This window comes from Zonotrichia albicollis, chromosome Z (genome assembly GCF_047830755.1).
Source record: "Zonotrichia albicollis isolate bZonAlb1 chromosome Z, bZonAlb1.hap1, whole genome shotgun sequence".
Classification (NCBI taxonomy): Eukaryota; Metazoa; Chordata; class Aves; order Passeriformes; family Passerellidae; genus Zonotrichia; species Zonotrichia albicollis.
This window is the reverse complement of record NC_133860.1, coordinates 52,646,897-52,674,830: the sequence shown is the minus strand read 5'-3', so window position 1 is coordinate 52,674,830 and position 27,934 is coordinate 52,646,897. Positions and strand designations below refer to the sequence as shown.

The 27,934-nt window shown below is 37.0% G+C and overlaps 1 protein-coding gene across 8 annotated transcripts in view; it reads left to right on the top strand.

Annotated features, from left to right (window-relative positions):
• Positions 1–26,964, top strand: part of PRUNE2 (prune homolog 2 with BCH domain) — a 129,436-nt gene extending 102,472 nt beyond the window's left edge. For 3 of the 8 annotated variants that reach the window (XM_074532242.1, XM_074532241.1, XM_074532247.1), the window contains 11 exons: positions 967–1,046; positions 1,969–2,169; positions 5,659–5,835; positions 10,032–10,134; positions 13,509–13,640; positions 13,795–13,881; positions 17,719–17,817; positions 19,616–19,651; positions 20,174–20,212; positions 21,718–21,765; positions 23,994–26,964. In XM_074532242.1, coding sequence (XP_074388343.1) covers positions 967–1,046; positions 1,969–2,169; positions 5,659–5,835; positions 10,032–10,134; positions 13,509–13,640; positions 13,795–13,881; positions 17,719–17,817; positions 19,616–19,651; positions 20,174–20,212; positions 21,718–21,765; positions 23,994–24,015 — 1,024 coding nt within the window. In that variant the 3' untranslated portion in view covers positions 24,016–26,964. Of the gene's footprint in view, positions 1–966; positions 1,047–1,968; positions 2,170–5,658; positions 5,836–10,031; positions 10,135–13,508; positions 13,641–13,794; positions 13,882–17,718; positions 17,818–19,615; positions 19,652–19,901; positions 19,987–20,173; positions 20,213–21,717; positions 21,766–23,993 lie in introns of all 8 variants that reach the window. The other 5 variants (XR_012577998.1, XM_074532244.1, XM_074532243.1 and 2 more) reach the window with 5 other exon arrangements.
• Positions 26,965–27,934: the final 970 nt, after the last annotated feature.

Here is a 27,934-nt window from a genome sequence, read left to right as displayed (position 1 = left end):
GAGTCTTACTTTCCAAGTTTAATAACCTATTCAGATCTGTTCAGCTGAGTCACTTGAATCATTCAAAACATAGCTAGCTGATGCTATTGCAGGGAAAACTACTAGCTATGATCTCATCACAGTTCTGTTGGTCAAAGTTCAGAGAAGAGTCTGTTCTTCAGCTTTTGTGAGGGGAAAAAACCCAGATTTCGGAACAGTAGTGCAGAATAAAACACTACAAGTATTATGATAAAGTAAATTAAACTCTCTTGAAGTCATACATTTGCAGATAGTTTGGTAGCTGCTGAAGGTGTTAAAATGTTGTGTCTTGTTTGCGGTTGAACTGTTCTTCCAGCAAGTATTTAGTAAAATATTTAAATAACAAGTAGACATAAAACCGGTTCAAGTCAACTTTCTTTAAACATTTAACTATCTTTGTTGCTATTTTCACCACTTAGTGCCTTGTCCTTGTCTTATGTTTGTATGTATGTATGTGTGTGTGTAGGTATTGTGTATGTTAAACATAATTTCTTAGTATCTTCCTAAAAATGGGGTCTAGGGAGCATATTTGCAACAATTTAGTCTTTGAAAATCTTTTATGTAGTTTTGGTTCTCCCTTTTTTACTTTCTGAACTTTTTCAGTGTGACAGATTACTTGTATCAGTATTACTGGTTTGGATCAGAATTGCTGTAAGATACACAATACCAAAAAAGGGAAAACCTACTCATTTTTACTGTACAGTAACTATGTATACAGTTAGGAATATACTGTTTTATGAAGAGTAGCTGCAGCTCCTTGCAGTGATGTCTTGCATTAGCTTGATAACTGAAGACCATCTTCATTTGTGTAAAATGAGAAATATTGCTGTTTGCAACATCAGTTTTTTATTCAGCCTTCTGAACAGGCTGTGTTGGAGGAAATTTCAGTTCTATATAAGATCATGAGCTGTACATGTCTTTAAGATGTTACTTTGTATTTCCTCTCAGATTGGTACAAGAGAATGTGGGAATGGACATCCCCTTAGCTGAGGGTGTACAAAGCCCCAGTTCTGCGGAGATGAGACCTGGTGAGAAAAGCTCTTGCTTATTTTCTTAATTGTATCTTATTCCTGTGGCATTTAATTATGCAGTGAGAATGATATTTCTGGGCTGGTAAAGAATCAGTTCAATGTTAAAAAGAAAAAAGCATTGAGTTTGCTTTATTTAGTCAATTTTCTTCTTCACTTGAGAAATGATAATTGCAGTGTGACATTTTCTCTTGGGCATTGTTACCACTTGTTTAGTCCTTGTAAAGTTTCAATAGTCTGTATTATTTATTTTATAATTGACCTCTGTCTAAGTGAACTAAGCAGAACAACTTGAAATGTGCCATACAAGGCAGAGGCAAGGAGCAAAGGTATATCTGGCTCTCGTCTTGTTGAATACTACTTCTATTTAAGACTGATTAAGAGACTCAGAGATTTTTTTTTATTTGTTACTGTATTATATACAGTATATATATACTATACTGAGTAAGGTATATGATGAAAGCTAAACATGGAAGTATTTGTAAATCAGCGCTGAATGCGTAAGAAAATAAATATTTACAATGGCTTTTAACTCATACAAATTTTCCCGGAACTCAGCAATGTCTTGATTCATAACTCAAATGATTTATATTTACCTTTCAAGCTCTTAAATATTGTGGGTCAGAACATGTTCAAAACCTTATTTTGTCTGATGACTGCAAAAAAGTGTTTCAGGATTTAACATAATTTAAGAGCTCTGAACTACATTTGCTGTTCCTGTAGATTTTTGTTTCATTTCATTAAACATTAATGCTAATATTTGTGTTTTGTGTTGGGTGGTCTTAAATGTTATGGTGTTACTAGAATTGATCTGTCCCACTGTGTTTAAAGGTAGTTTTCGAGTACCTGGGAGATTAATTGTATGTGAAGTAGCTACAGTTCTTTTTCTCTTTTTTGTTCTTTTTTTTTTCCTTCTATTCAGAACCTCCCAATTCGCTTGATCTTAATGGTTCCCAGCCCAGAAGAATAAAGCTCACTGCTCCAAACATCAATCTCTCATTGGACCAGAGTGAAGGGTCTATATTGTCTGATGATAATTTGGATACACCCGATGAAATTGACATTAATGTAGATGACCTTGACACTCCTGATGAAGCTGACTCTTTTGAATACGCTGGACAAGGTAATGGTCTACATTGTAAATGTAGGGTTCATCAATGCTGGGCATTTTTATTTTTAGGTATTTTTACTGTCTCCTATTTTTTTAACTTTTATTCCTCCTGTGTGAAGTAATATCCTTCTGTTTATTCAGAAGGATGTTCGTGTCCTGTTCCTTGCTGCTAGTACCTTATAAAACATAAACATGTAAGAATTTTAATTGCTGATGTAAATACAAACAGTTCACAAGCTATTTGAGGGGAAAACAAGTGTGAACATTTTACAGCCAAGAGCAGAAAGAAACTTTAAAAATGAATCAGTTCAGACTGAATTTTCCCATGCATTTACTTTCCCTAATGCAAGTGAGGTTGCTGGAGCATACAAGAACGGTTGCGTTATTTTAAGTGATATTGCCAAAGAGGCATTATTGTCTACTCTCTCATGCATTAGCATCTCTAATGTTACTTCTCATGAGGAGGATGATTTCCTTATGGGTAGATGCAGAGTGTGGTGATGAGTTGCTTGATAGTTAGAAGATTTTACAGTGAAGGTTAAAGCTAACACACATACACACAGGCTCACATGCTTTGACTGTTGTGACCACCATGTGAGAGAAAAAGTCTCTAGTCTGCAGTAGAACAGATGTTTCCTTTTAACCCTCAGGTAATTAAATTTAACTCCAGTGATTTTGGTAGCAGTTGTATTGATGGCATTTCCTTCCAGTGTTTTTTTTTTTTCCTGCTTTCTAAATGTGATGATTTGTGTGGTTCTTAAAGTTAGACCAATTACCCCAAACTCTTAAGTGAAGACCCCAGGGTCCCTCTGGTTTTGGTGACATTTATACAATTGTGTAGTTTTAGATAGTTAATAGTAAAAAAATCTTCGACTGAGATGAGCCATGAAAAGAATAGAAAATACAAAAAAAAAAACTCAAAGGATGAGCCATGAAAATAATAGAAAAGACCAAAAAAAATTATCAAAATAAGCAAGCAATAAAAGAAGTTGGCTATGTGTAATGTTAATCTGATAGCTAAGATTATAGTCATAAGAACCGGCGCAGAATGGCTTATTTGCATGGTAAATAGCCTTTGTTATCTTTGTACTCCTGTACTCTACTATTAGCTGGTATGCACTCATCTTGATGTTACCAGTAATCTCCCACAGTTCAATGTTTATAACTGCTGCCAAACCCAGAAGAGTAAACACTGAGAAAAGCATATCTGTTGAGACCAGAAAGAACAGTGACTTTTGTCATGATCAGACTGCTGAAGGTCCCTTTGAACTGCAAAAGACAACTGAGAAGAGCAAGACTGTTACCATGGCTCAGGAGTCCACCTCATCACTGAAAAAATGTCTTTGTATTATAAGTTAATACCGAGACCCATTTTTTCAAATGAATGGTGAAGAACAATTATCACAACTGCAATATGCATGGAATATGAGAGCAGAAATACTAAAATACTTGCCTTGAACTAGCACCTGACTTGTTCAGAGATTAGTTGATCATCAATTTCACAGGTTGTGGCTTTTTAGTCACTAATACCATACATTTCAACATTCCCTTCACAAGCCATGCGAGTTTCTGAAATGCGCTTTTTATCATTATTGATTTAGATTACATAAAAATTTCATTTCTGAAAACCGTACATGAGTATCAGTGAAGGCCTTCTCTCCAATCCTCATATTTATAAAGTAAGAATGGTTATTATTTTATTTATTAGATATTTATTTCCTTTGTGAATTTCACACTGGTGCATCTTCCTCTGCAAAATCAACACTCCAGGCAGTAAAGGAGAGCTATTTCATCAGGGACAGGCAGTCTAGTACCATTTCAATTAAAAAATAATTCATAATTCTGCCAGCTACACTTCTCTGCCTCAGTCATGTTCTTTGTATTTCACAAGGAATCAGCTGACCAGACAGGCTTTGTAGGCTGTGTTTATAATCCCATCTGTCTATTCTAAAAGTACCTGAGCTGCATAATAGTGTCCTGTGGAGATCCTGTATAAGGATACAGGATACAGGAATGGGCTGCCAAAGTTTGCATAACTTGACTGTGTGCGTGTAATTTTCATGTTGCTACCAACAGTGGCTTTGCAAAACTGACAACAAAATTGCATTAAGATACCTGGGTTTGGAGGTAGTGGGGTTGTGCATTTAGTAAGCTTATTCCCAGTGTCACAGAATACGTGGTATTTCAAAGCTGAATGCTATTGTTAAACATCATGAGCATTGTGCCCTGGGAATGCATTAATAGATTCTTCAGTTCCTCAGCATATAATCTGCTGAGCAACAGCTGTTAAAGCAATTTGAAATACTATACTTGAAAAACCCCACTTTTTTTCAGACTGTCCTTTTTTCCAACATTAGATCTCCTCAAACTCATTTGGAGTTCTTAGGGAACAAAAGGCTTACATGGTCACACTATATTTGCACGTGTATTTATTTCTTGATTTTCCATCCCTGTTTCAACCATTAATACAATTTTATTTGAGTGTGTTTTTAACTCATTGGCTGCTTAGACAGTGAGAAAAGAGGTTGAAATATTCCTCCTTTCTTTCAGGATTCCATCATGCAGGAACTAGTTAAAGTAGAGAATTGTTATTACAATCAGATTTCATTGCACACGAGAGAATCTACCTCAGAGAGGGGCATCTTCTGTAATATAGTATATATTATATACAGTATAATTCTGTAATAATGTTTTGCATTATGGATAGAAAATACAAGACAGGCAGCAGTAAAAATTCAGACTTTGTTACTCCTATTGTAACAGTAAATTTGTGCTCAACCGATCTTTTTTAGGGTTTTTTTTCAGGTTAGAGAAACTTGGTGTTTGTTACAGATCTGGTCAAATGATTGGTAGGATTTATTGGAGAATTCAGTTTTACAAAATAATAGTTAGTACATGTATGTATATGTGCCTGTACCTTCTATGTAGTATATGTGGTATACATATAGTATACTATCATATTCCTGATTTCATAGATAACTTTTTTAATTCTTATGATGAACTACTGTGTTTTGAGGATCAGATGATTCAATTTGTATTAGCAGTAGTTGAAGAAGAAGCCTTAATCAGAGAGGCACATTGTAGATAACCCAACACATAGAAAGGTTTGAGGGCACCTATGAAACATTGTGTTCTTTAGTTCTTGTCAATTAAAATTGCTCCTTTGAGTTTATTCTTAATTCTCATACATCTTAGTATTTTCACATAGAATGCCTGCAGCTTTTTATGTACTCTTGTGTATGTCATTATGTATCTCACTCTGTCTTTGTTTACTGTTAACTCCCGTACTGACTTGCAATTTGAATTCTGTTCTTATGACTGCAGAGACAGAATAATGTTTTAAAAAGAGCAGTATACTTCAAATATGTGTCATTCTGCTCTTATTTATACCAGTACAGTAAAAATGCAGTTAATTTCAGTCATCCCTCTCAAATGTATGTAACAGCAAAAATATTTAGAGCTTTAACAGGAGGAGGTAATACATACAGTTCCCCTTTTCAGAAGAGCAGACTGCTGCTAAAGATGCTTCCCAGGAGGAGTCTGAATCAATCCCTGAGTACTCTGCTGAAGAGGAGCGAGAGGACAACAGGTTATGGAGAACAGTGGTTATTGGAGAACAAGAACAGAGAATTGATATGAAAGTCATTGAACCATACAAAAAGGTCATTTCTCATGGAGGTAGGAGCCGCTGTAAGCATTTTTTAAATTGATGTAAAAAAAATCATACTTTATTGATCATTATTTATTTTTTGTTCCATTATCATATTGACAAGGGGAGAGAAAATTTATTTTTCAGCTTTGGCTGAAGTCAGCCAGGCTTTAAGTTCAATGGGGCAATGACTAATAAGAATTTTAAATTTAAAGCTATTTTGGAAGCAGCATACTGCTTCCAAATACTGACATATTTGTGTCAGGAGCCGTCTGGTCATTGTAGGGTAAAACTGTCTGAGACAAGGAAAAAAGCTTTTGACTTATAGCAAAATAAAATTTTGAAAACTTTATTTGGTGAGTTTTGATGAAACCTTTTGTGTGAGGAAGCGTAATGCTCTGTGATTTATTGAATGATGTATGTGATTGCGCAGATCTAAATAAGTAGAGAGGCAAAAGAAAAACAATGGGGCTTCCATTCATATGGCTACCCCCCTTATGCTATTTTTCTGCCATTTATAGTTGTCAGCAGCATAATAACTATCAAATAATACATCAAAGAAAAGGAGGAAAATGGCACCATGTGCTTGCTATATTTTCTCATTTGCTTATCTGCTTCCCATCTTCCTCAGAGAATTCATAATTTCAGTGTTACTAGTACATGTCTGTTTAAATTAATTCAGATGGGTAAGTATTACTCTTAAGTGCCTTTTCCTTGGTGTCTCAGATTTGGATTATCTTTGGATTTTGTATTTTTGGGGGACACTCCTTGCTATCTGTTAAGCAAGGTATTAGCTTGGTATATAGCAAGGTATTAAGATGAGTTGTTTTATTCCTGCAAAAACTGAGACAGACAGTGTAGCATCTCAGAGGTAAGATTTATGAGTTTATATAGGGATGCTTTTTTCACAGTGTTGTTGGTCTGTAGCATCAGTTAAAGATACTAAAATGTTGAAGTTAAAATGTTTTCAGTGTTGAGCCTATGTGTGGTAAAATTACATAAATAATTGATGGTTAATTTTTACATTAAAAACAGCTAAACGGTAGCCTACAGCTATTCATGTACAGAAGGTTTAACCAGAATTAATAAAGATTTTTAGGGCTCAACTCTTTTTCTACTACCCCACTACCATCAAAGATTTGTGAATGTGATGACCCCTCAGACGCAATTTAGCAAACATACCCAGATGGTTTAATTTAGGAAACAAACACAAAATACTTTTGGGCCTTGCTAATGTTGTTTATTTATATATTTTTGTGTGCTGTAAACTAATCAATATGCATTTGCAGTAAAAATTGTGTATTTCCTACTAGATGTTGAATTTTGTGTTTATATCAGCTTTTGTGAAAAATCAGTGTTTAATGGGAGCCTAGGTAATTCATCTGAACTCTCATAGTATGAAATAATATGAATTCAAGTTTTAAATGTCTGATGTTTTGCTGGATCACAAATGTAAGATAAAGAGCATTTAGGGTTTTTTTACTTTTGGAAGGCTGTTTTGCTATTAGTCAATAGCATTAGTCATTGTAAAACAAACAGTATAAAGATATAACAATAAATTTCAGCCTGCTGCTGGCTAAACTGGAAATTTTTCCTGATATCTAGGCAAATCAAAGTAAGTTAAGGACTGGATTAAATTCTGTATTTATGAAGTGGCAGACTGAAGACAAGCAAACAAAATCATGTTGTTGCATCTAATGCGAAAAACTTTGTGGACAACTCAAACAGTTTCTACATTAAGGCAGCAAGGCCCATTCCATATGAAGTTCCCTTTGGCAGTACTTCAGTGGAGTGTTCAGAGGGCCAGGAGTCTTTTCTTTAATCTCAAGAATAATAGTAGTTTCTGACTAAAATTAGTCAATAGGAAATCAAATCAAGCATTTCTTGATTCAAAGATCTACTGAACATTCCTCCCTACCAAGTGACAGATAACAGCAAATGCAGAACCTAGGCTGTAGCTATAAAATAAGAAAGGGGAGAGTAGATTTGGCAGCCTAGGTATGAGATTGTCTTTACTATATCCTGTTGGGGAAATTTCTTTGAGATCTTTTTTTTTGCTTTAGGCTGAGATTTTGGGCAGATGGCTTTTATTGGCATTTAGTGATGAATTAAAATACACTTGTCCCTAGGGTGAACATTCCTTCTCCTCAAGCATGTGTGAGAAAAAAAGGGCTTAGATTTATCTGTGGATTTTTCTTCTGTGTGTTGTTAGTTAGCATCTGCACATAATTGTTTTGCTTTCCATGAACTGCAAACTGTGCTGTGTAATTTAGTGGATGCACCTGCCATAATGTGCTCTTACTGCCAAATTCCTGAGCCTGCCAGCTGGACAGATTGCTTTATTATAAAGTCTTTTTATGTATAAATTTTATATATAAAATTTATATATAAATTTTATTAAATTTGTGGAAGGAAGGAAATGTCCTCCCTATTTGTAAACCTGAGGGGGAGAGAAATACTGCTTTTGCCTGTTGTTGTTGAAACCCAGCTGGCAGCCATGCCCCACACAGTCAGTTGCTGACTCCCACATGGTGAATCAGAAGAGTAAGAATGAGTAAAGTCTTGGATTGAGATAAGGACAACTTAATACACAGAGCACAATCTGTACACACAAGGAAAGTCAAACAAGAAGTTCATTCACTGCTTCTCAAAGATAGGCAGGTGTTCAGCCATCTCCAGGAGAGCAGGTCCTCATCACATAAAACACTTGGGAAGATAAAGGCCATCACTCCAAGTGTCCCCTTCTACTTCCTCCTTCTTCCTCTCCTGAGCATGATGCCATATGGTCTGGAATATCCCTGTGGTCAATTGGGGTCAGCTGTCTTGGCAATCTCCCCTTCCCCTTCCAAGTTCCTGTGGATCCTCAGCCTGCTCTCTGAGTGGTAGGGGGGCCAGTATAAAAAGCAGGAAAGGCCTTGGTGCTTTGTGAACACTGCACAGCAATAATAAAAACATCTCTGTATTATCAGCCCTCTGATTTCAGTGCTAATCAAAACCACAGCCCCATGCTTGCCACTGTGAAGAAAACATGCTGTCTGCCAGCTGAAACCAGCACAATTCCAAATAATCTAGCTTAATAAGAATACATGCTGAAAACAGGACTTCAATTTCATAAGCACTTTAGTTAGGTTTGGATATTGCTCTTCAGTATCCAGAAAGCACTGTAAAAGTCTTAGAATCTCCTTTTGCAAAGGTTGTTTAAGTGTTAGTATAAGCCTTTAATTTTTGTCATAAAAACCTGTTCCTGAGGGGAATTGAAGTTTCCTTCACAAATACTATAATCTTTCCCTTAGTGTCTGTTTTTTCTAGACTCAAAAGGTTTTTGAAGGTTCTCTGAGTATATCTGTCTTCTGTCTCTGCATCACTAGTGCTGTCTACCTACAGCCATTCCTACGGCATCTTTATAGATCCCCTCCTTGTTGCATGTATACTTTAAGCAAAACCTTCAACTGAAATGCAGGAATGTTTTTTATTTATTATTTATGATAAATACAGAAAATCCATGGCAGCTGCAGAGGGTTGTGGAGACAATTAATCAGCATTAATCCATCATAAAACAGAAACATATTCTTTTGGATAATAAGCAACCGTGCTGGGCCCTGGACTGGTAGTGCTACAGCTTTGAAGATTAACAGCTATCATTAGGCAGTGATGCAGCCCAGAGAATGCCAGTATTGGACAAGTGGAGCATTGAAGGTTAAAAAGTAATTTACACAAAACTTGCAGCAGAGGATTTAACTGATCCCCAGGAGCTTTTAAGGGATAGTGGAGTGCAGTCATAATGTTCTAAAGCCGTTGGAGCTGCACAGGCCAACTGAGATTGGACTGCAAGACTTTGCCAAACATAATTCAAACTTTGCAGGACAACAAATGAGGGATATTTTCTTTACTCCCTTATTCCTCAGTCTGAGGTGAGCATTCAGTACATGATTGCCATAGAGCTGCAATGAACTGGAAGTAGAAACTTTAGAGGGTTTTTTTTGCTAGTCACTATAAAAAGTTTACTAGTAGTTGTGGTGTGTGTGTTTTTTGAGGATTCAGCTTAGCTGACTGTCCAACTTCTTTATCACTTTATAATAGTTCATATATTTTCAAACCTTCAGTATGAAGCATTCTGGGATGCTTCAGCAGTACACATAGTGGCTTTATTACAGGATTTTAAAAAATTATCCTGTTAAAAGCTTTTGGATAAGATAAAAATGCTTTTTCATTTTTTTTTCCACAGGATACTATGGTGATGGTCTGAATGCTATCATTGTGTTTGCGGCATGCTTCTTGCCAGACAGCAGTCGAGCTGATTACAACTATGTCATGGAAAATCTTTTCCTGTGAGTGATATGTGAGCAATGTGACAAAGTCTTTTGAGTTAGTACTCAGAATAATGCAGTGAGAGGTAACCTGTCTTTCCTTAAGAGGTAATTTTGGCCATTAGAAGGGGAGTGACAAGGAAAAAAGCAGTTTTAGATAAACTGCCCAGTGGGGTATTATTTTGGTATCCTTTACCTACTCACCTTCCCAAATTAAGGTGCATTTGTCCGGACCAAATCTGACTGTTAGTATCTCTCTAAAAGCCAAGGAGTGTGATATCTTCACCTTGTTGGGGCTACAGTCTTTACACAATTTCAGTAATAATTTCCAGGTCTTGCTGGGAGCAATCAGCAGGGGCTTTGACAGTTTTTCACTGTTCATTGTTTATTATTATGATGTATCCCTGAACATGTTTTTTGTTTAGGAGTTACTGGGCCTTTTTTTGACACTTGCTTTTTAAAAACAGGATAAATGGCAATTGCTGACACAAGCATCTCTAACTATGCTTCCTGACTCCAGCTGCTTCTGATTCAGCTAGAAGTGGCAGGGGCCAGTTGGGCAGGTCACAAATTTGGACACATAACCCCAAATCTATCACAGGAAAATTATTCCTAATAGCAATTGGTTTGGCAGCCCAAAATTTTGAAGGCAACTCTCTCCTGAAGTGCCTGCAGCTACTTCCAATTACAGCTGTTAAAAAAATCAATCATTCCAATGTTTTCTGTGCTAAAATGCAGTAAGTAATATTTATTATTACTGCTCAGTGCAGCTTAGAAGGCACTGAGAGCACAGACCCAGGTCTGCTTAATATTCCAGCCTGTGAAGAAGTACTTGTTGGCACCCAGTGCCTTTAACATTGTCTCTATGTGTGAAAATCAAGACTCAGTGTTTTAGTTTGTGGTCAGAACAACTGGTATCATTTGCCTGGTTGAGCCTCTAAGAATGCAATGTGATCTATAGTAACTGATACACACAATGCTCAGTGATTTAGAAGAGAAGAAGGAATTACTTCAGTGGTTTTAACTTGATAAGTAAGGAACAAAGCTGACTGTAACCGTGACTGACATTCAATAGTTGTTCTTTGTCTTCACCCAAGACCCTTGTTCAGATAGAACTGGTGAGAAATTAACTTTGCAGAGAAAGCCTTAAGAGCCTTTTCTACATGGCTTAAGTATATTGCTGAAGTCAATTTTGTAAGTCACTTTTTCTGGAGTAGAAATAAAAATGTGAGTTCATGTTGACTGTGAACTTGCAGCTTATTTTAAGTCATGTAGACAGTTGGGTCTCTCCAAGAAAAGAAGAAAAAGGAGAAAGTTCAACTCTTTCTTTCCGTTCTAGGTCTACATGGAAAGAGAGAGAGTACAATAGTTTGCTAAATATACAGTAACTGATATTTTTAAATATTTGGTAATTCTTTACTATTGAATTATATAGGGATCTGGAGAGACCTGCAAACCACTGAATCTCTTTTTTTATGCAGCATCTTTCTGGTAGCATATAAGCTACCTCTAGTTTCTGATTAACAACTGTCCTCAACAGCTCCTTTCCCATCTGAATTCCTTTCACATTTCCAGTTATCTTCTTCCTATTTTTTATATTAACTAATTATGTAAAATTGTCTTTGAAGGGATGAATTTGTGTGAAAATTCTTGAAACATCTTCTACAGCAGTTTTTGTAGATAGTGCAGAACCACATTAAAAAAATCTACTTTTTAATTTGTGGTTGCCTGGATGTCAGATTAAAGCTAGTCCACAGATAAATTTTTTTTAAATAATCTCAATTTGAAAAACTACACATTGAAAACAAAACCAGCACTTTGCTTTCTCAGTGATTCATTTGTTCTAGTCAATGAGAAAATTTCTGTCCATCTTTTCAAATAATGAAGAAATTGCCATTATTATAAAATAATAAATTATTAGATAGGTATAATTTGCAAGGGAACTCTTGCTCCCTTGACATTTTTGGACATTTTGGACATTTTCAGTCATTTCCATGACTGAAAGTCTTGTCATATTTTAATACATACTTACACACTTGCACTTAGAAACTTGTATGTTTCAGTGTTAAGTGCCTTTGAAGCACTAGATGTTCTGCCATGTGGAAAGGGATAATCTTACAATCAGTCGAATAGTAGCTTTGTTGAAGTAGCTATTAAATGAGGCTTTATGCATAAGAATGTCCATGCAATCCCTTGCTTTCCTGTATCACTGTTAGACATAAGCCTTCACAAATGTGAGGCAAAAGCAGGGAGTGCACAACTGCAAGGTAAGAATGAGCAGTGGAATGCTTTCAGGGGGGAGGGATTTGGATGGCATTTACCAAATGCATGGAACTGGTCTAGTTAATTTTGCCTGCTTTATGCCCAGGTAAAATACCACTCTCTGGTGAGAACTAGATTTCCTACAATTCTTCTAAAGACATTGCATCCTAAGGAATTTAAGGGTCAGATTAGATTGTGAGGCATTTCCATACAGCTCTGAAAGGGGCCATTATGCGTAGGGATAGAGCTGCCTTTTGTAGTGAGTGCACTGAGGCATTCAGGTTTTTAAGGTGTGACTTGTGGTTTTGCATTCTAGTTTTTACATTGGCATGCCTTGAGGCTGGATAGTAGAGAGAACAATTTGAACATTCCTGTGATGATCAGCTCCCACATGGAGTAGGGACATCTAAGTGGATCATCTGCATAGGTAGTCCCCAACAAGAATTTAACTGTCTGCCTATTTGAATGAGTTGTGTGCTCTCTAGGTAGAATGCATTTGGTCCCAAGAGCACAGTATGATAACGGGTGTTGGGAGTGTTTTGCTCACTGTGAATGAAGTGATGGAGTGCTCTGTTCCATCAGATGTCAGGTAGATGGACAGGTTTTCTTGGGCTTGAGTGTCAAAGTATTTGTATTTTGCAGTCACAGACTCGATAGCAGGACTATAAGGATCACATGAAGTATAAACAAGTATCTTCTGACATCTTTTATTATTGTATTGAGCAAAACTGGTGATTAGAACAGTGAATAGAAGTTTCTCAAGAGTTAATTTCAGAAGTTCCTAGGACTTCACAGGATGCCATGTTCTCCCTTGCAAAATCTCCTGACTTAATTACTTTTTAAGAAAAAGCAAATTCACCAATGATACTTGAAAACTCACTGCAGAACTCTGTTGTTGTGAGGAAGCCACATATTTTTGAAGGCACAGGTAAGACTGTGGTTTTCTAGCTGTGTGTATCTATAGGTACCATGGTGATCAGTGCTAAATATTTGGTTTTGTTTAAAGGAAAAGAAAGGCCTATCTTGTCATAAAATGTTCAATCTGCTTTCATTTATTCCCAACTGCCTGATTTAGTTTGGGATCAATCAGGTAGTGTACCCTATATGCTCACTGACATCTGTACTTTTGTCAGATATGTAATCAGTACCTTAGAGCTGATGGTAGCTGAAGACTATATGATTGTCTACTTGAATGGAGCAACACCAAGAAGAAGGATGCCTGGATTGGGTTGGATGAAAAAATGTTATCAGATGATTGATCGACGGTAAGTAGTGTTTTCCTGTCTGATCCACAGCCATTATTTTAAATAGTGTCCATTTCTGTAACGCTCCTGTATGCTAGGGTTTACTGTGTATGATCTTTCTTTATCTTTTGTGGTTTTTCTGTTTTGCTAAGAAGCTATTGCTTTTGTTACTTAGATTACGGAAGAATTTGAAGTCATTTATAATTGTTCATCCATCATGGTTTATCAGGACAATTCTGGCTGTAACACGACCTTTTATAAGGTATGTAGCAAATACCTGTGATTTTCTATGTCCTTGAGAATACATAAGCACCCTAAATCATCAAACTGTGGCTGTTAATCTTTCGCTGAATAGTGCTCATTTTATAGTTCATGTTGGGATTTTGGAAATTGAATTTCGCTTTCCGAAGGTGAATAAGGGAAAAAAAAGTGATTCATGTGAGTATGAGTATCTAGTTGTGGAAGTCATAGGCATGGTTTTCTAAACCTGTATGTGTATGTTCTGAGAATTCAGTTCCTTAAAATAGCCTTTGTTCAGAATCTAGATAAAAGGCATATAGAAAAGGGGACTGCATGTAACTATAATCACCTTATTAAAAAAATCTGGTTGCAGAACAAGATTAGGCTATGGTTCTGGGTTTTTAAAATATCATTACTGCTCATAGCTCATGCAAGAGGAACTGTCTGCACCCTGAGGTGTTTGAATGCATTTGGATTCAAAAAATGTTTAATGCTGTCAAAAATAATGGTTTGATTAGTAAAACAATTTAAAAAAAAAGTCACCAACTTCAAAGACCTCACACTGCAGAGGATAGGCAAGTATGCAGCCAGGGAGAGCAAACTGGCATGAGTGAAAAAGAGTTGCTTCAGGCAAGAGACAAATCTTCAGCTACAAAAGCCACACAGAGAATGACTTGTGTCATGATAGATCTCAGGGAGTTCTGTTTACAGTCTGCAAGTGAAGACACTGCAGGTGGAGATCTCTGGGGAGATCACAGTCCCAGGGTGCTCTGTCCTGATAGAGTGACATGGGGTTGGGGAAGCCAAAGTGCAGCAGGCAGAATGTCATAACAGAGCTCCTTTCTAGATGTGCTGTCTTAAAGACCAAGCTGAAAGTTACTCAGAATACCAGAGTAAAAGTGAAACAAAACTTGGGATTATCAACAGTAGTTAGGAGGATTTGCTGAGTTGCATTTGATATCTGAGATATTTCAGTTGCCATCCTATTTGCTCCCATAAATGACAGTTTGGTCTTTTATAAAAGTCATGTCTGTTTCAATTCATTAGTCATTTATTCAAAGTAGCTGTATTAAGCAGCAGTGACGAGAGGTTTTTCATTGTGAAACAGGAGAAAATGTTTACTCTAAATAGTTTGGCAAAGGAGATTAGCAGTGTGGAACAAGAAACACTAGTGACTATCTTGGCCAGGTAGATTGAGTCTTGGTGCAAGAAGAAAGTGAAGGGCAAATAGAAGCTGAAAAGGTGGGCAGGACACATGGCTAGTATGACTTTTGTGGAGGATGACATGAGATATTTGGACCCTTACCAAGGATAGAAGAACATGATGAGTTCCTTTCCCTTTCTTCAGGAGGTAAGGAGATAAAACTTTATTGGATTGAAAGCCAATGACTATAGCTTAGTTTGCTAGCCCTCAGCTGTTCCCTGAACCCATGACAGGCACGGTGGGAATTTTAGAGTGAGAAATTAATTGGCCACAAGGCAAGCAGAGATTTCACTGAGATAGCTGAAGGAGCCAACATAATTTTAACTGTATATCAGCTGAGATGTGGGGCTAAACAGTAGAAATCAAAAACCTGAAAGACAACAAAATGGTAAGTGGCTGAGTGTGAGATACCCTCAGTTCTACCTCAGCTCTATCTTTTTTCTTCCTCAAAAACTGGCAAGATAATTCAGTGGAGTGTGGGACCATCTTGACTGAGAAAGCATTGTTTGAATATATAGAATTAAAGAACTAGAGAGAGCAGATATATATCTTAGGTACTCTTTTAGAACTCCTGTTGATATTCATGCCAAAAATTACTTGAGCTGTGTTAGGTAAGAAATTAGATTTCAAAGGGGTTCATCAAGTGGTGAAACATGCTTGGCATTTGACAGAAACACTTAAATGAGGGAAAGTTACCAGTATTGGCAGTATGCTTTCCCTAAAATCTGAAAGAAACTCTGTCTGGGATGCCCATACAGTGGCTCCCACATGAAGGAATTAGAAATCAGTTGCTGTAGTGGAATTAGTGGACCCAGAAGAATACTCAGGAAAAAAAACTACCCGTTGAAAGATTTTTTAATCCCCTCCCACTGTCTTTAGAAGCTTATGATTGGCTTGCAGTTTTCCAGGTTAGCTTAGATAGCAATGCTGATGCTGCAGATTATGATAACAATTTGTATAAAATGCTAAGAATCTGTATGTTTCCATGCTTTGACTGGACAGTTGTGGGTGATTCTTGCATCTAAAATGTGATCACTCTGTGTGCCTAGTGATGCTAATTTGGTACAGAGACAAATCACAATGAGTGAGCTTAAACAACTGTTCACAGCGCTTCCATGTATTCCTGTTCCCAAAATGAGTTGTCTCATTTTGCATCATTGGGAAGATACCTCTGTTGAGGAAAGGGGCAGTAACCTTCTGCTCAGAGCTATTTCAGAGGCTTCATGTTGTCTGGCTGTACTCGCAGGTCAGCAGTAAATAGAAAAAACGTGCTCTGTTTTTCAAGACCTACACTTATATATATGGTCAATATGAGCTTGCCACTATTACTGCTATTATAAGATGACCTAAATACAACGAGAGCTAAATGTGAAAAATTGTTTTGTAGGCCAAATGAGAAAGATTTCTCATAAGCTTACACTTATCAAATAACTTAGGTTAGACAAGTAAATAGCCTTGTGTTTTAAGTGTGTTTTCTGAACAATTTAGCCTTTTTTCCAAGTGATCATTTTATAAGCACAATAAATGAATCATATAACACAGCTGAAATAAACACATTATTTCGTGATAGAAAGGCACTGCAGTAAGAATATAGAAAGGCACTGCAGTAAGAATAGACACAATCAGATCTGTGCTCTTCTGAATAAATGATGAAATTTAGTTTTATTGTGTTTGAGAATTAGTGTAAAATAGAAATGCTGAGTCATCACAATCCCTTGATAACTGTGTTTATGATTATATCCGTATCAAGTAATGCTTTCCGTCTCTTTTTAAATGTAAGTAGTCTGTAAGGGATTTTTTAATCTTTTCCAAATCTTTACACATCTCCTTCCAACTGTAAAACTAATCACATTATCTGGTATGTAGGAAGTGCAATTTACAATGTTGGCTTAATAATGTGATTCAGGTAGGTTCATAATCAGCTGAACTGCATTAAGATATGATTATTAAAATTATTAGAGAGATGACTCTGTCTGAGTTAAGGTGCAAACAAGGCCATATGCTGAAGCACAGACTTTTATTTAGCAGTAATTATGAGGGAGAGATAGAAAGAAATAGAGTGGGTGGGAGGAGAGGAGAAAGAGCATGACAAACACAGACAAAGTAGAAAAGATATCATCAGTCTGTGATCCTGTTGGCATCTGCTTGGTCCTCTTCTTCTGGTCTTCTTGGTGATGAAGTTTCCAGTCTTGCCAAAGTTATGGTCACTGTCTTCATTGAGTAGGGGAAGCCCATAAAACACAGAGTCCATTGCATTTATATTCACTCAAGTTCTGGTGGGACTGCCCAAGTGCCTTGCCTTCCAAGATGTTGGAGCTGAGTCGTTTATCTTCCACCAATTATGTCGGGGTGAATACCTTCAGGCTCTGTGAGAAAGTCCTGGTTCCTCCCCACAGGGAAGTTTTCACACCTGAGCCATTATGTAAGAGAGGACTGGCATGATAAAAGGTGTTATCCCACCTCACAGGACTTGCCTCTTCTCAGCCTTTTTTCACTGTGGCAGGTGGATTGTTTGAGTAATTAAACATTAATAGTCCAGTCTCTCTGTGTGTAATTGAAACATGAATATCCAAATGCTTAATTATTTCATGCATTTAATACATTTCTTCATTTGGTTTTAGCATGTCAATTAATACCTTTTTTCCTGTGTTTCAGCTCTAAGTTCAGCAGTAAGATACAGTACGTCAACACATTGGCAGAGCTTCGTGAGATGATTCCAATGGAATATGTGCATATACCAGACAGTATTGTCAAGTAAGTGATGTACAATAGCACGTACTTGTTCTAATGGAAACTATTTCCACAAACTGATAATAGCATTAAGGACTGTAAGAAAAACAGAAAGCACTTTCGTGTTTTTTTAAAAAATTATTGTGTGTTGTTCCTCAAACATTTCACTGTCAAACTCAGTGGCAGGACATCACGGTGTACCAGAAACACAAAACACAAGAACTATTTACTTCTAGGGGAGTGGGGAAATTGTTTGGCCTTTCCCGAGGAATCATCTATGCTGTATGTTTTCATAACTTTTACCTCTATTTAAGTGGAAGAGTTTTCAAGTTTCAGTCATGCAGGGCTTTTAGCAGAAATGTTAATTAAAAGATAGCCTATTCAGTAGAAGACCAGTGAAATTCTGTAGGTTTACTGGTCCTTGCCTTGTCGATTCTTGTGGTTAAATTCACAAATGCTGAAAGATAGTTTCTTAGTTCTTGCTGCTTATGTGAAGAGGTTTTCTAATATGCAGTCATTTCCAGAGGAAAATATCTGTTAAAAAATTGTAGGAAGTTGATTGGCATTGCTCACCTCAGCTGACTTTTTTTCAGACCTGAAAGCAACAAAAAGAAGTGATTTACAAAGACTGAGAGCATGACTGAAAAAATCATGGTTTTCATGTAGTCATTATTAAAAAGATGTTGTGTTCAGGATTTTATTTTTAATTGTTCTCTTTAGCAAATGTCCCAGGTTTTGAATTGCCTATTCTAGAAGGTACTTTGAAGAGTAGATGTGCAAGTATGACTGTATTTCCATTATGACTGGTCAGTTGTCATAGATCTCCTCAACCCAGGCAGGAGTTTTCACACCTGTTTCACAGTAGTTGTAAAGCAATTTCCTTTGTCAAGCTGCTGGTGGGAGCAGGTGGGAAGCTCAGGTCTGGCAATAGCAGTTGAGGAAACAGTAAATTCAAGTTGCAAAATCAGGGGTCACAGAGACTTTCACTGAGGTTCATTTGCTGCTGTAACTTCTTTAGGGGTGGAGTGATGATAAGAATGTGGAGCAGAGGCTGTTGGTCAGCTGACCACGAGTTGTCCCTAATGTTCTAACATCCCTAACAAATTTTCTTCTGATTCCTGTAAACATTTTAGTTTCTTATGATTCCCTTTGACAGAAACCTTACCTTTTCTAACCTCAGAGAATTTCTGTCTGTTTCCTTGCTGTGTTTTACACTGTGGCAGTACACACATCTGTGTTGCAGACATTTTTTCCCTGTGAACTTAAAAGTGTTCAAAAAGTCCATTCACCTCTCAGACCAAAGGTGAAATGATCACAGCCGTAGTACCAAAGAAACTTTAGCACTTAAAGAGTTTTAGGGTAATGCCTGCTTCACGTCATCAGCAGCCAGATGAGAGATCATGATTTTGCTGAAAAAGACAGACCTGGAAAGATGACAATTGCACCCATTGGTGGCAAGCATTTCAGGATGTTGTAATAAGCAGATTTAGTGGCAGTGTGCATTCAAGGCACTGTGAGTGGCTATTCTCAAACCACAGGGAGAAGAGCAGTATTCAGTTCATAGCTCCCCTTTGGCTGCAAATTTGGAGAGATTCCTATAGAAAAATACAACATCTTTTGTCTTCATAATTGCTCCATCGCCAAGAACAAGCATACCACCTATGGGCAAGAAAAACCCCACCTTTAGAAAGTACATGGTGAAATGCCAAAATTTGGGTTATGTGATTTTCTTGGTAGTTTTCAGTGAAGCACGATACTATATGATTGTTGTATATGAACTTGTACATATTTTCTCTTCCTTCATCCATTCTTATCGTGTAAGGTATGATGAAGATAAGTGTATTAAGAGAAGAATGAGGTAAAACTTGCTTTCTAGCCCATGCTGCTGCTCATAATAGAGTGAATCTGTGTGACAGCCTTTCACCTGCAGGCGACCTCAACAGCTGAATGAGAGAGGACTTGCAAAGACATGGCATCTTACTTTCCCCTTCAAGCTGTTGAGATCAGCCTCCCTTGCAAATAAAACTCACTGAACTGTAAATGTCCTTGACTTGGCCCAGGCTGCAGCTAGTTTAACATTACCTGATAGAGCAACTGAATGCTTTCAGCTCTGTCCACTGGGCATGCCTCAGACCCCTGCTGCTTCTCTGTCTCTGCCTCCAAGTGAGCTAAATAAGGACTTACAAATTTAAGGTGGGTTGAGCACAGGGATAAATAGTATCGTACTGAACTGAAGAGCTTTAGGGTTAGCCCTGAATCATACTGGGTGCCTTACAAAAGCATGTACTGTATTTGTTCTTTGCTCTGCTATTGCTCTGCTTCACTCTTATGCTCTGCTTGCTTCTCTGTTTCTTTATATCAATAACTTTTACTCATGCAGACTGGATGAAGAGCTGAGGGAAGCTTCAGAAACAGCTAAGTAAGATAGCTTTCAGCTGAATCCTGGCATTGTAATGTTTCACAGGAGTAGCTTGAATGCAGTAGTACATTGTGTTTGGTACAACAGGCAGCTTGTAGTTTCAATTACTGTGTAAGTTGCCCCTTTGGAGAATTGACTTCCCCTCTCACTGCTTTTGTACTGCTGGATCTCAGTAATAAATAATCATACCCTTGCACTATAAAATTTTTTTCTGCGGTTTTTTGGTGATTGTTTCTATAGTCATGGGAATGACTGAATTCACATACTCAATTAAAATTGATCATTAAACATTTTCTACTCTTCTCCTCTTATATCAGATGATTTGTACAGTTTTTTAGAGGTAGTTCTTTCTGTATTTCTTTTTTTACAGTTCATTAAATCAGGGTTAGCTGTCTCAGTTGAGATAGGTAGGTAAATTCTTCTGTCTTTCCAGTGTTGGCTGGATAGGCTGTGGAATTAATACTTGATAATAATATTATATTGTCTGTGGTTACTTAATAAAACAGGGGCACGTGTTGATCAGATACTTTAAAATAATAACTTTGTGCTTTGACTTGAATATAATGTGGAAGTATGGTGTACAGTACCAAAGAAACCCTTCAGAAGTGCATAGTCCATGACTCCATGAGCAGAACTTCAGAAAGTGTACAATGCACTATCCTCATGTGAGTATTGTACACCAGATTTCTGAGGAGAAGTCTGTGTCTGTTGGTTCTAGTATAACATTCTCCCTTGCAGTTTTTGTAACTAAAGATTTTGAATTTTGAAATTTCTTTCCAGTCACCTTCTTTTTGCTTATGCACTTCAGGATTTTCAATTTACAGCTTCTTCTTTGCTGTACTTTTTCCAAAAGTTCCTTCTTTTGCAGTACACATTTTTCTTCAGTTCTTCTGAGGTCACTTTCTAAAACAGTTACAGAGAAATACCTAAAACACTGGCCACTGCTTTTTTATTCCAGGAGTTAACACTGCCTCAGAAGCAATAAATTCACATAAGCCGTTATCTGATACCACCTGACTATTTTGTTAAACTAAAAGGCCTAGCCCCCCTTGAAATACAACTTCTATCCCTTCTGTTCAGACATTTTCAAATGCATTGTATATGCAATGTTGTAATATAAACATATGCATATGGCACTGAGAACTCTTGAAAAAAGTTGCTTTTTTGTTACTCCAATTAAAATAGTAGAGACCGCAGTGTAGCAAGTGAAAGGGGAATGAAATATTCACATGAGGCATCACTGATTATTGTTACTGTTGAATGTATGAGATCACTGTAGTGCATTTCCCTTCCCTAACTTAAAGAAATAGCTTAAAACTTTGTTATTCAAACTAACGTGTGTTGTGGGTACTAAGATCCCTAGATTCCTAAAAACAACAACATTTGTGTGTTTGTGCTGTCAAAGGTACAGTTAGTTATTACATCCCCAAATTTGATGTCATATTTTAAAAGAGAAAGAAATCAACACAGAAAAAATGTTTACTCATCTTTTTCCTTGTATCCAGAACTAGCTGCCTCTCAAATGATCCAGAAATGGCTTCAGTGGAGCAGGAGTAAGAATTTATGCCTAATACTGTCATTACATTTTAACATTACTTTACAACCATACTGCTGGGAACTGAGGCTGGGTAGACTCCTTAAAGCATTTTTGAGACCTAAATACTTTTATGACAATATTCAGGAGCAACATGGTACAAGCAGACAAAGTATTGAAGCTTTGCTATATTTATATTTTATTTACTTTATGTATGTGTTATATACTGAAGATTTGTTACATTTGTGTTGCATTAGGAATGTATTTGAGGCGTCCTTAATCATTTCCAGGCAGAGAGAGATATAATTGTTAGCCTGAGAATATTCTGATCGAATTATATTAAAAACAGATAGAAAAAGTAGAGGATGATCACAGTGACGATGGTTCCATCCATTATCCTAAATTTTAAACTTGCTATTCTCATTCAAAGGTTAAAAGTCTTATCTTTTACTTTGATTTCTGAGCCATACTTTTAACATGTGCCTTCTCTTTGCTTTTCTGCTTCTCAGCTTCTTTCATAATTATTTTCCTGGTTAAATCTCAACATCTTTACGTATTTTCCTTTCAAAGATGGACTTGTTCCCTTGGAAATGGGAATGTGTCAGTCCCCTGGTGTGCCATTGCTCTGTCTGATTCCAGAACTGTAGTATGGAAATGGAAAACCCTGCAGTGCTGCTCTTCCTGTTGATCAGTGGGAGTGTTTGTAGGTGCAGTGTGTCACAGGAGCGCTGGCAATTCCCTGCTGGAACAGTGTGTCAGGAGAGCCAGCCCTGCAGCAGGAGGAGTGTGTGTCCTGGCCAGTGTGCACAGGGCAGAGGGATTGAGGCCTCTGCTCTCCCTGCCCGTCTGATGGGTCTGCAGAAATACAGAAATCACTGCTGTCTCACACTGTGCAGGAAATACTCTGCAGTAAACCTGAATCCTCAACAAAAGATTCCACCAATAACATGAGTATTAATAAACAGGCAAATAATTAACAGTGTATGTAGCAAAGAGTTGCATAAATAAATTCAAGCTTTGGTTTTCACTTAAAAAAAAAACAAAACCAAAACCAAAAAAACCCAAGCAGTGCTCTAGTAAGCGATCACTCTGTGATAGCTTATACATAGGTTATAACCGTAAGCTAAATTCTTGATTCCTGAACTCATATTTTACTTCATCTCTTTTTTTCTCAGACACTGTTTTATTCTATAATGAGTCAATATGAAAATTGTTTTTCAAAGTAGGAACAAAAGATGACATAAGGACAAAAAATGACACGTTGAAGACTGTGCATGATTTTGACCTTTTGTGGCTTGAACAGCTTTCCTGTTTTTCTCAAACAATAAGCTGGGCAGCAAAAAGCAATATGAGAAGAGAATTTACATTTATGTTAAATAAATATAGTTAAGGTCAAATTAATGTTAATTCATGGCATTTATTTTCTCTGCATAAATATGAATCTGTCTTCAGAAGTGGCAATAGTTTTCCTGTGATCATATCTCTTATTTGTCATGTCATTTCTTCAGGAAATAGCATCCTATGTAAATCCCTTCACTCTGAGAACAGCTGTTTTACACAGACTTTTTTTCTGTATGCTTTCTGCTGAAGCACCTCTGGAGTCTGCCCAGCACTTAGTTTGCTTCTGTTGTCTCTTTCATTTTGTTCCAAAGGCTTTTGTCTATTATCATGCTCCCTTTTGTTCTGTTTTATTCAACTCCTTTCACCTCTCCATGACTTTAAAAGAAATATTGGGAAATAATTCATAGTGGAAGAACCATTGTGTAACAGTTCATAAATCTTGAGGAAATTTTGAATTATGTATTCTTTAAGGAAGCCTGTATCTTGGGGCAACATTTATGAAGACAACTTCTTACTCTAAAGAATACTTCTAAAGTTTTTATGCCATATGCTTTGCACTATGTAGCAAAACTGTATGCTTAGGTACGTTTTAGGAGTACCCATTCCTGCCACACTGTTGTGTCATTCCACCAGTGGATCTTCCCACACGTGATACACTTCAAATTGCAATTGCTGAAAAAGTAGTTGTTAATTCCAATAAAACAGTAATATAACTTACTGAAGTGTGTACTTTCATAGATGTACATAAGATGTAAGTTATTTCTCACTACTGCATTTAAGTAAATGAGAGATAAGGCTACTAAACACTTTGTGGGAGCTCACGATTGGGGAAATAACTAGCTCTGTTTTCAGAGCACTCATTAATTTTTTGTTGTTGTTCTTTGTAATTTTGTCTTTAATAAACAGGATTGACATGACCCTGAAATAAGAAGCATCATTGCCAGGCATTTGAAGAAGGTTCCCATGGATTTTCATCACCCAGACAATCACAACCACGCTGTACAATATGTGATTTGGTCAATTTTGTTTGGTTTATAAGTTTCCCCTGTCATTCAGCAGTTCAAGAAGACCAAAAGAGCCAATCCTATGGCCATGGAAACAGCAGAATTTTGGGTCCTGGTTATTTTTGTTGTTTTCAGAAACAGTTTTCATTAGGAAAGCTATATCATCTAGCATTGGTTTCTCTGTGAGTGCCATTTCTGTTTAAAAGGATACCGTTTTACCAACAGTGTGCCTCATGAATAGGTCAATGAGGATGGGGATTTTTTAATTTTTGTCTTCAGCATATTAATGTTTATGCATAGCTGAACACAATAGTTGTTGCTACAATAAGTGTTAGTTTGCTTGTGTCACAGAGCAGCAGCAACTTTGCTGTTTAAAAATAACTTTAGAAGTTATGCAGGACTTTCTTGAGTTTGGCAGGCTGTGTTTGATCAGGCTTTGGGTAGCCTGTTGTAGTGAAGGGTGTCCCTGCTCAAGGGAAAGGGGCTGGAACTAGATGATTCCTAAGGGCCCTTCCAACGCAAACTATTCATGCCGTTATGAATTTGTGTTTCTTGAGGTCTGAAAGTCTTTCCATCTTCATTAAATGACTTTTTTGTTTGATCAGAGAAAAGTGTGATATACTAAAAAATAATAATTAGTCTCGTTAGACTTCCCAGAGGATGAATGAGTAACTGAAATTAACTTTTTTTTAATAATTCTGTTTAGTATATTTATTTTAGGCATAATTTCCTCAAAGCAGCTAATCCTGTAAATTACTTTCATATATTCTAAAATCCTTGGTGCATTAATTTATTGCTGCTTTCTAAGTCTGTATCTTCCAGAACACTTTTTTAAAAGTTATGAGTCTTCAAGTGACATCCTGTCTCCAATTGTAAAGGCTATTAATTCTCTGAATATGAATCAAATATTATTTCCTACTGGGAGCTGAAAGCTGGAAGCCATACTCATTTGTTAGGAAGATTTGTTAAAGTTTTGCTCCAAGTGTTTCTATTAGATAAAAATAGGTCTTATAATGGTATTTATTGTCTGTGTCACAGAACACACCAGTAAAAAGATAAAAATGGAAAAACCCTAAGCATCTTTTGTTTGCTGGGGTCCTATTTATTTGCAAAAAAGATACTACAGTAAATTCTTCTCCTTACTGAGAAATAGCTTTAGTTTCTCAGATCATGCTTTTACAGAAGTGTGCAAGTTAATTATCTAGTGATCTCTGTTTGTCGGCTTTAAAAACATGAGAGTCAAGAAAATGACAAATGTTTGCCCTTACTCTAATGAATACACATAGGCATTTTCCAAACCTGCTGACTTGCCTGCCTTTTGGGAAGTCCTAATGGAAGTCTTATTATTACATACTCTCTGAAATACTACCTTTTTTTCACAAGATTCTTGTATGCCCTAGAATTACATCTGTGCATTCTTTACTTTGTAAAGAAATCCTTAGACTTAACAATTCAAGATAAGTTGCACCTTATTAGTATGGTCTAACTCTAGTCCTGCTTTCAGTTCAGAATTATTGATGAAAGAGAAAAAAAGCAAAGTAATTCTTGGGGCATAAGGTTTAAGCGGAGTCAGTAGAGCATGAGCCTTCATTTTTTCAGCAGGATCTAAACTGAAAGTCCTGTTCTGTCCTTCATTTAAAAGTTTGATTGGTTTTTTTGGGGGGGTTTGCACATTTCCAGCTCTGTCAGTTTCTGTCTTGTATTTGCAAGGTAGTCTGCAAGCAGGGAAGCAAGTCTGTTGTGATGAGCGTAGTTGTTCAGCCATTGTAATGAAGACTGACAAAATTGTCAAAGGGCAGAAGAGTGCTTTCTTATTGGCCAAAGTGCAAACCAGGATATGTGCCCTCTGCTCTGTGCTGGCGTCTCTGTTCTACTTGCTAGTCAGCTGTATGACATCTTTCTGTCAGTTCTGTAAATTTTCACAAAGGAAGGGCCTAATCCTGCTGACCATTGTTGCTGCTCTGTAACCTTGTCCTAAACTAGAGTCTGGCAGTGTCCACCTTTTCTCAGATATTTGAATCCTGGCTTGTGTCTGCCTTATAAAAGTGCTGTCACTTAGTATATTGGGGATAATGTTTTATGTACAGATTAATATTTGTATCGACTTCCAGATGCTAATTAAGCTTCATTATGATCTAAACTATTAAAGCATTTAGTAGCATGAAGTTGCATCTTTTGTAGACCTGTAGTTGAAGCCTCTTAAGACGAGCCACATGATCTGTGTTACGCAATAGATGAGAAAAGTTTCCACTAGAAGAGAAGTTCGCCACAAAGCAGAGGTTCAGCACAAATCTTCATTCACTCTTTGAGACCTATGTGGGGTATAAGAGATTTGTGACTTTAATGGTGGATGTCAGCTCAGGGTTGAGTTTAATTCTACTTGCTTTGTGGGAAATTACTAAGCAGCAAAGTTACAAATTAATATTGTTATTATGGGCAGAATAATGGTGGCAGCCTGAGATGAAAGGAATTTGTTTAAGCCAGATGGCACAAAATGGGGCATTGATGTGATAGTTAAAAAATGATTGCAGGATCAAAATGTGGTTATCTTTGCTTATTAATATATTTTGAAAAGTTTTTTAATGTTATGATAAAGCAATTCTATGTTATACTAACAATAACATATCAATATTACTAAATCAGTAGTTTGTTGAAAGAGAAATATAGTATGTATTGCACAGATACAAGCTTTTATATATGGATTTTTTCTACTGTGTATCAGAGTGCTCAGATGAAATATAAATTAGTAGTTGCAAATTTTTTTGCTAAAATACCTATGCTGATTTAAATTATAGATTAAGCAATACAAGGATATCTAATAGCATTGTATGGATATATATACCTATGAATCAGAAATAAAGAATTGCAACCCACTACTGGACATATTTCCTTTCAACTCCACATTGCAGAGGTTTTTATTCCCTGGGTGCACTTGGTTGGTTTAGATCACTTCTTTCTGTAGTATAGAAATATTTTGTTATATTTTGCATTCCCTGTCTGTCCTTCTAAAAACTGAAACAGAGTCAGTTTTATGTCTCATGGGATTATTCCCCATCTCCATGTATTAAAATCCAGGCTTTGTTGATACTAGCAGTATTGTTCCTGAAAGAAAGCAGAAGGAACTCTTTAAATTTCTTTCTAATTTATGTCTGTGCTATTATGTTAAATCAAACCCACAGACAGTCCGTCCATCTTATATGTCAGAAGGTCAAAAGCTATGGGGCAGAAGGAAATTGACTGAAACCACCCTGAGCAGGTTAACAACCTGATTGACTTCACTGAAGGAAGGGGTCAGAGCTGCTGGTGGACGCGGAATCCTCTCAGCTCCCTGGTACATTGTGCCCACGTGCCGCTGTAATCTGTGTCAAATGGGCCAGTCTGTACTGCCACTAAGTACAGCTGGCTGATTTTGGAGCTGTCCTGATCATTGTCCAGTAGGCTCCAAATACAGGATTAAAGGGCATGAAGAAACTGTGGCTTCTTAATTGCCACCCACCTGAAAGCAGCTCTCTGCGTGCTCCTAGACCTGTTCAGAGTCAAAGAAGTTTGATTAAACAAACCTTTCATACTTGTTGAAAATAGGTTTTTTGACTTTTGATATGTTTGGAGATTTATCAGATGTTTTCAAATTACTAGTTTAAGTGTAAGAAGTGACCCTCAATTTCCTACTAGTGAGAATACCTGACATTAGCTGTGTTAGCTGTGCAGCCAAATTCATTAATTTCTAGGAGCAAGAGGGGTGTCCCTGTATTGCCTGGCACAGATGAAGCCAATTCAGCAAGTATCAGGAGATCAGCGGTTTACCTTCGCATTCGCTGTCCCTTTCCTCCAGTCATGCAACCC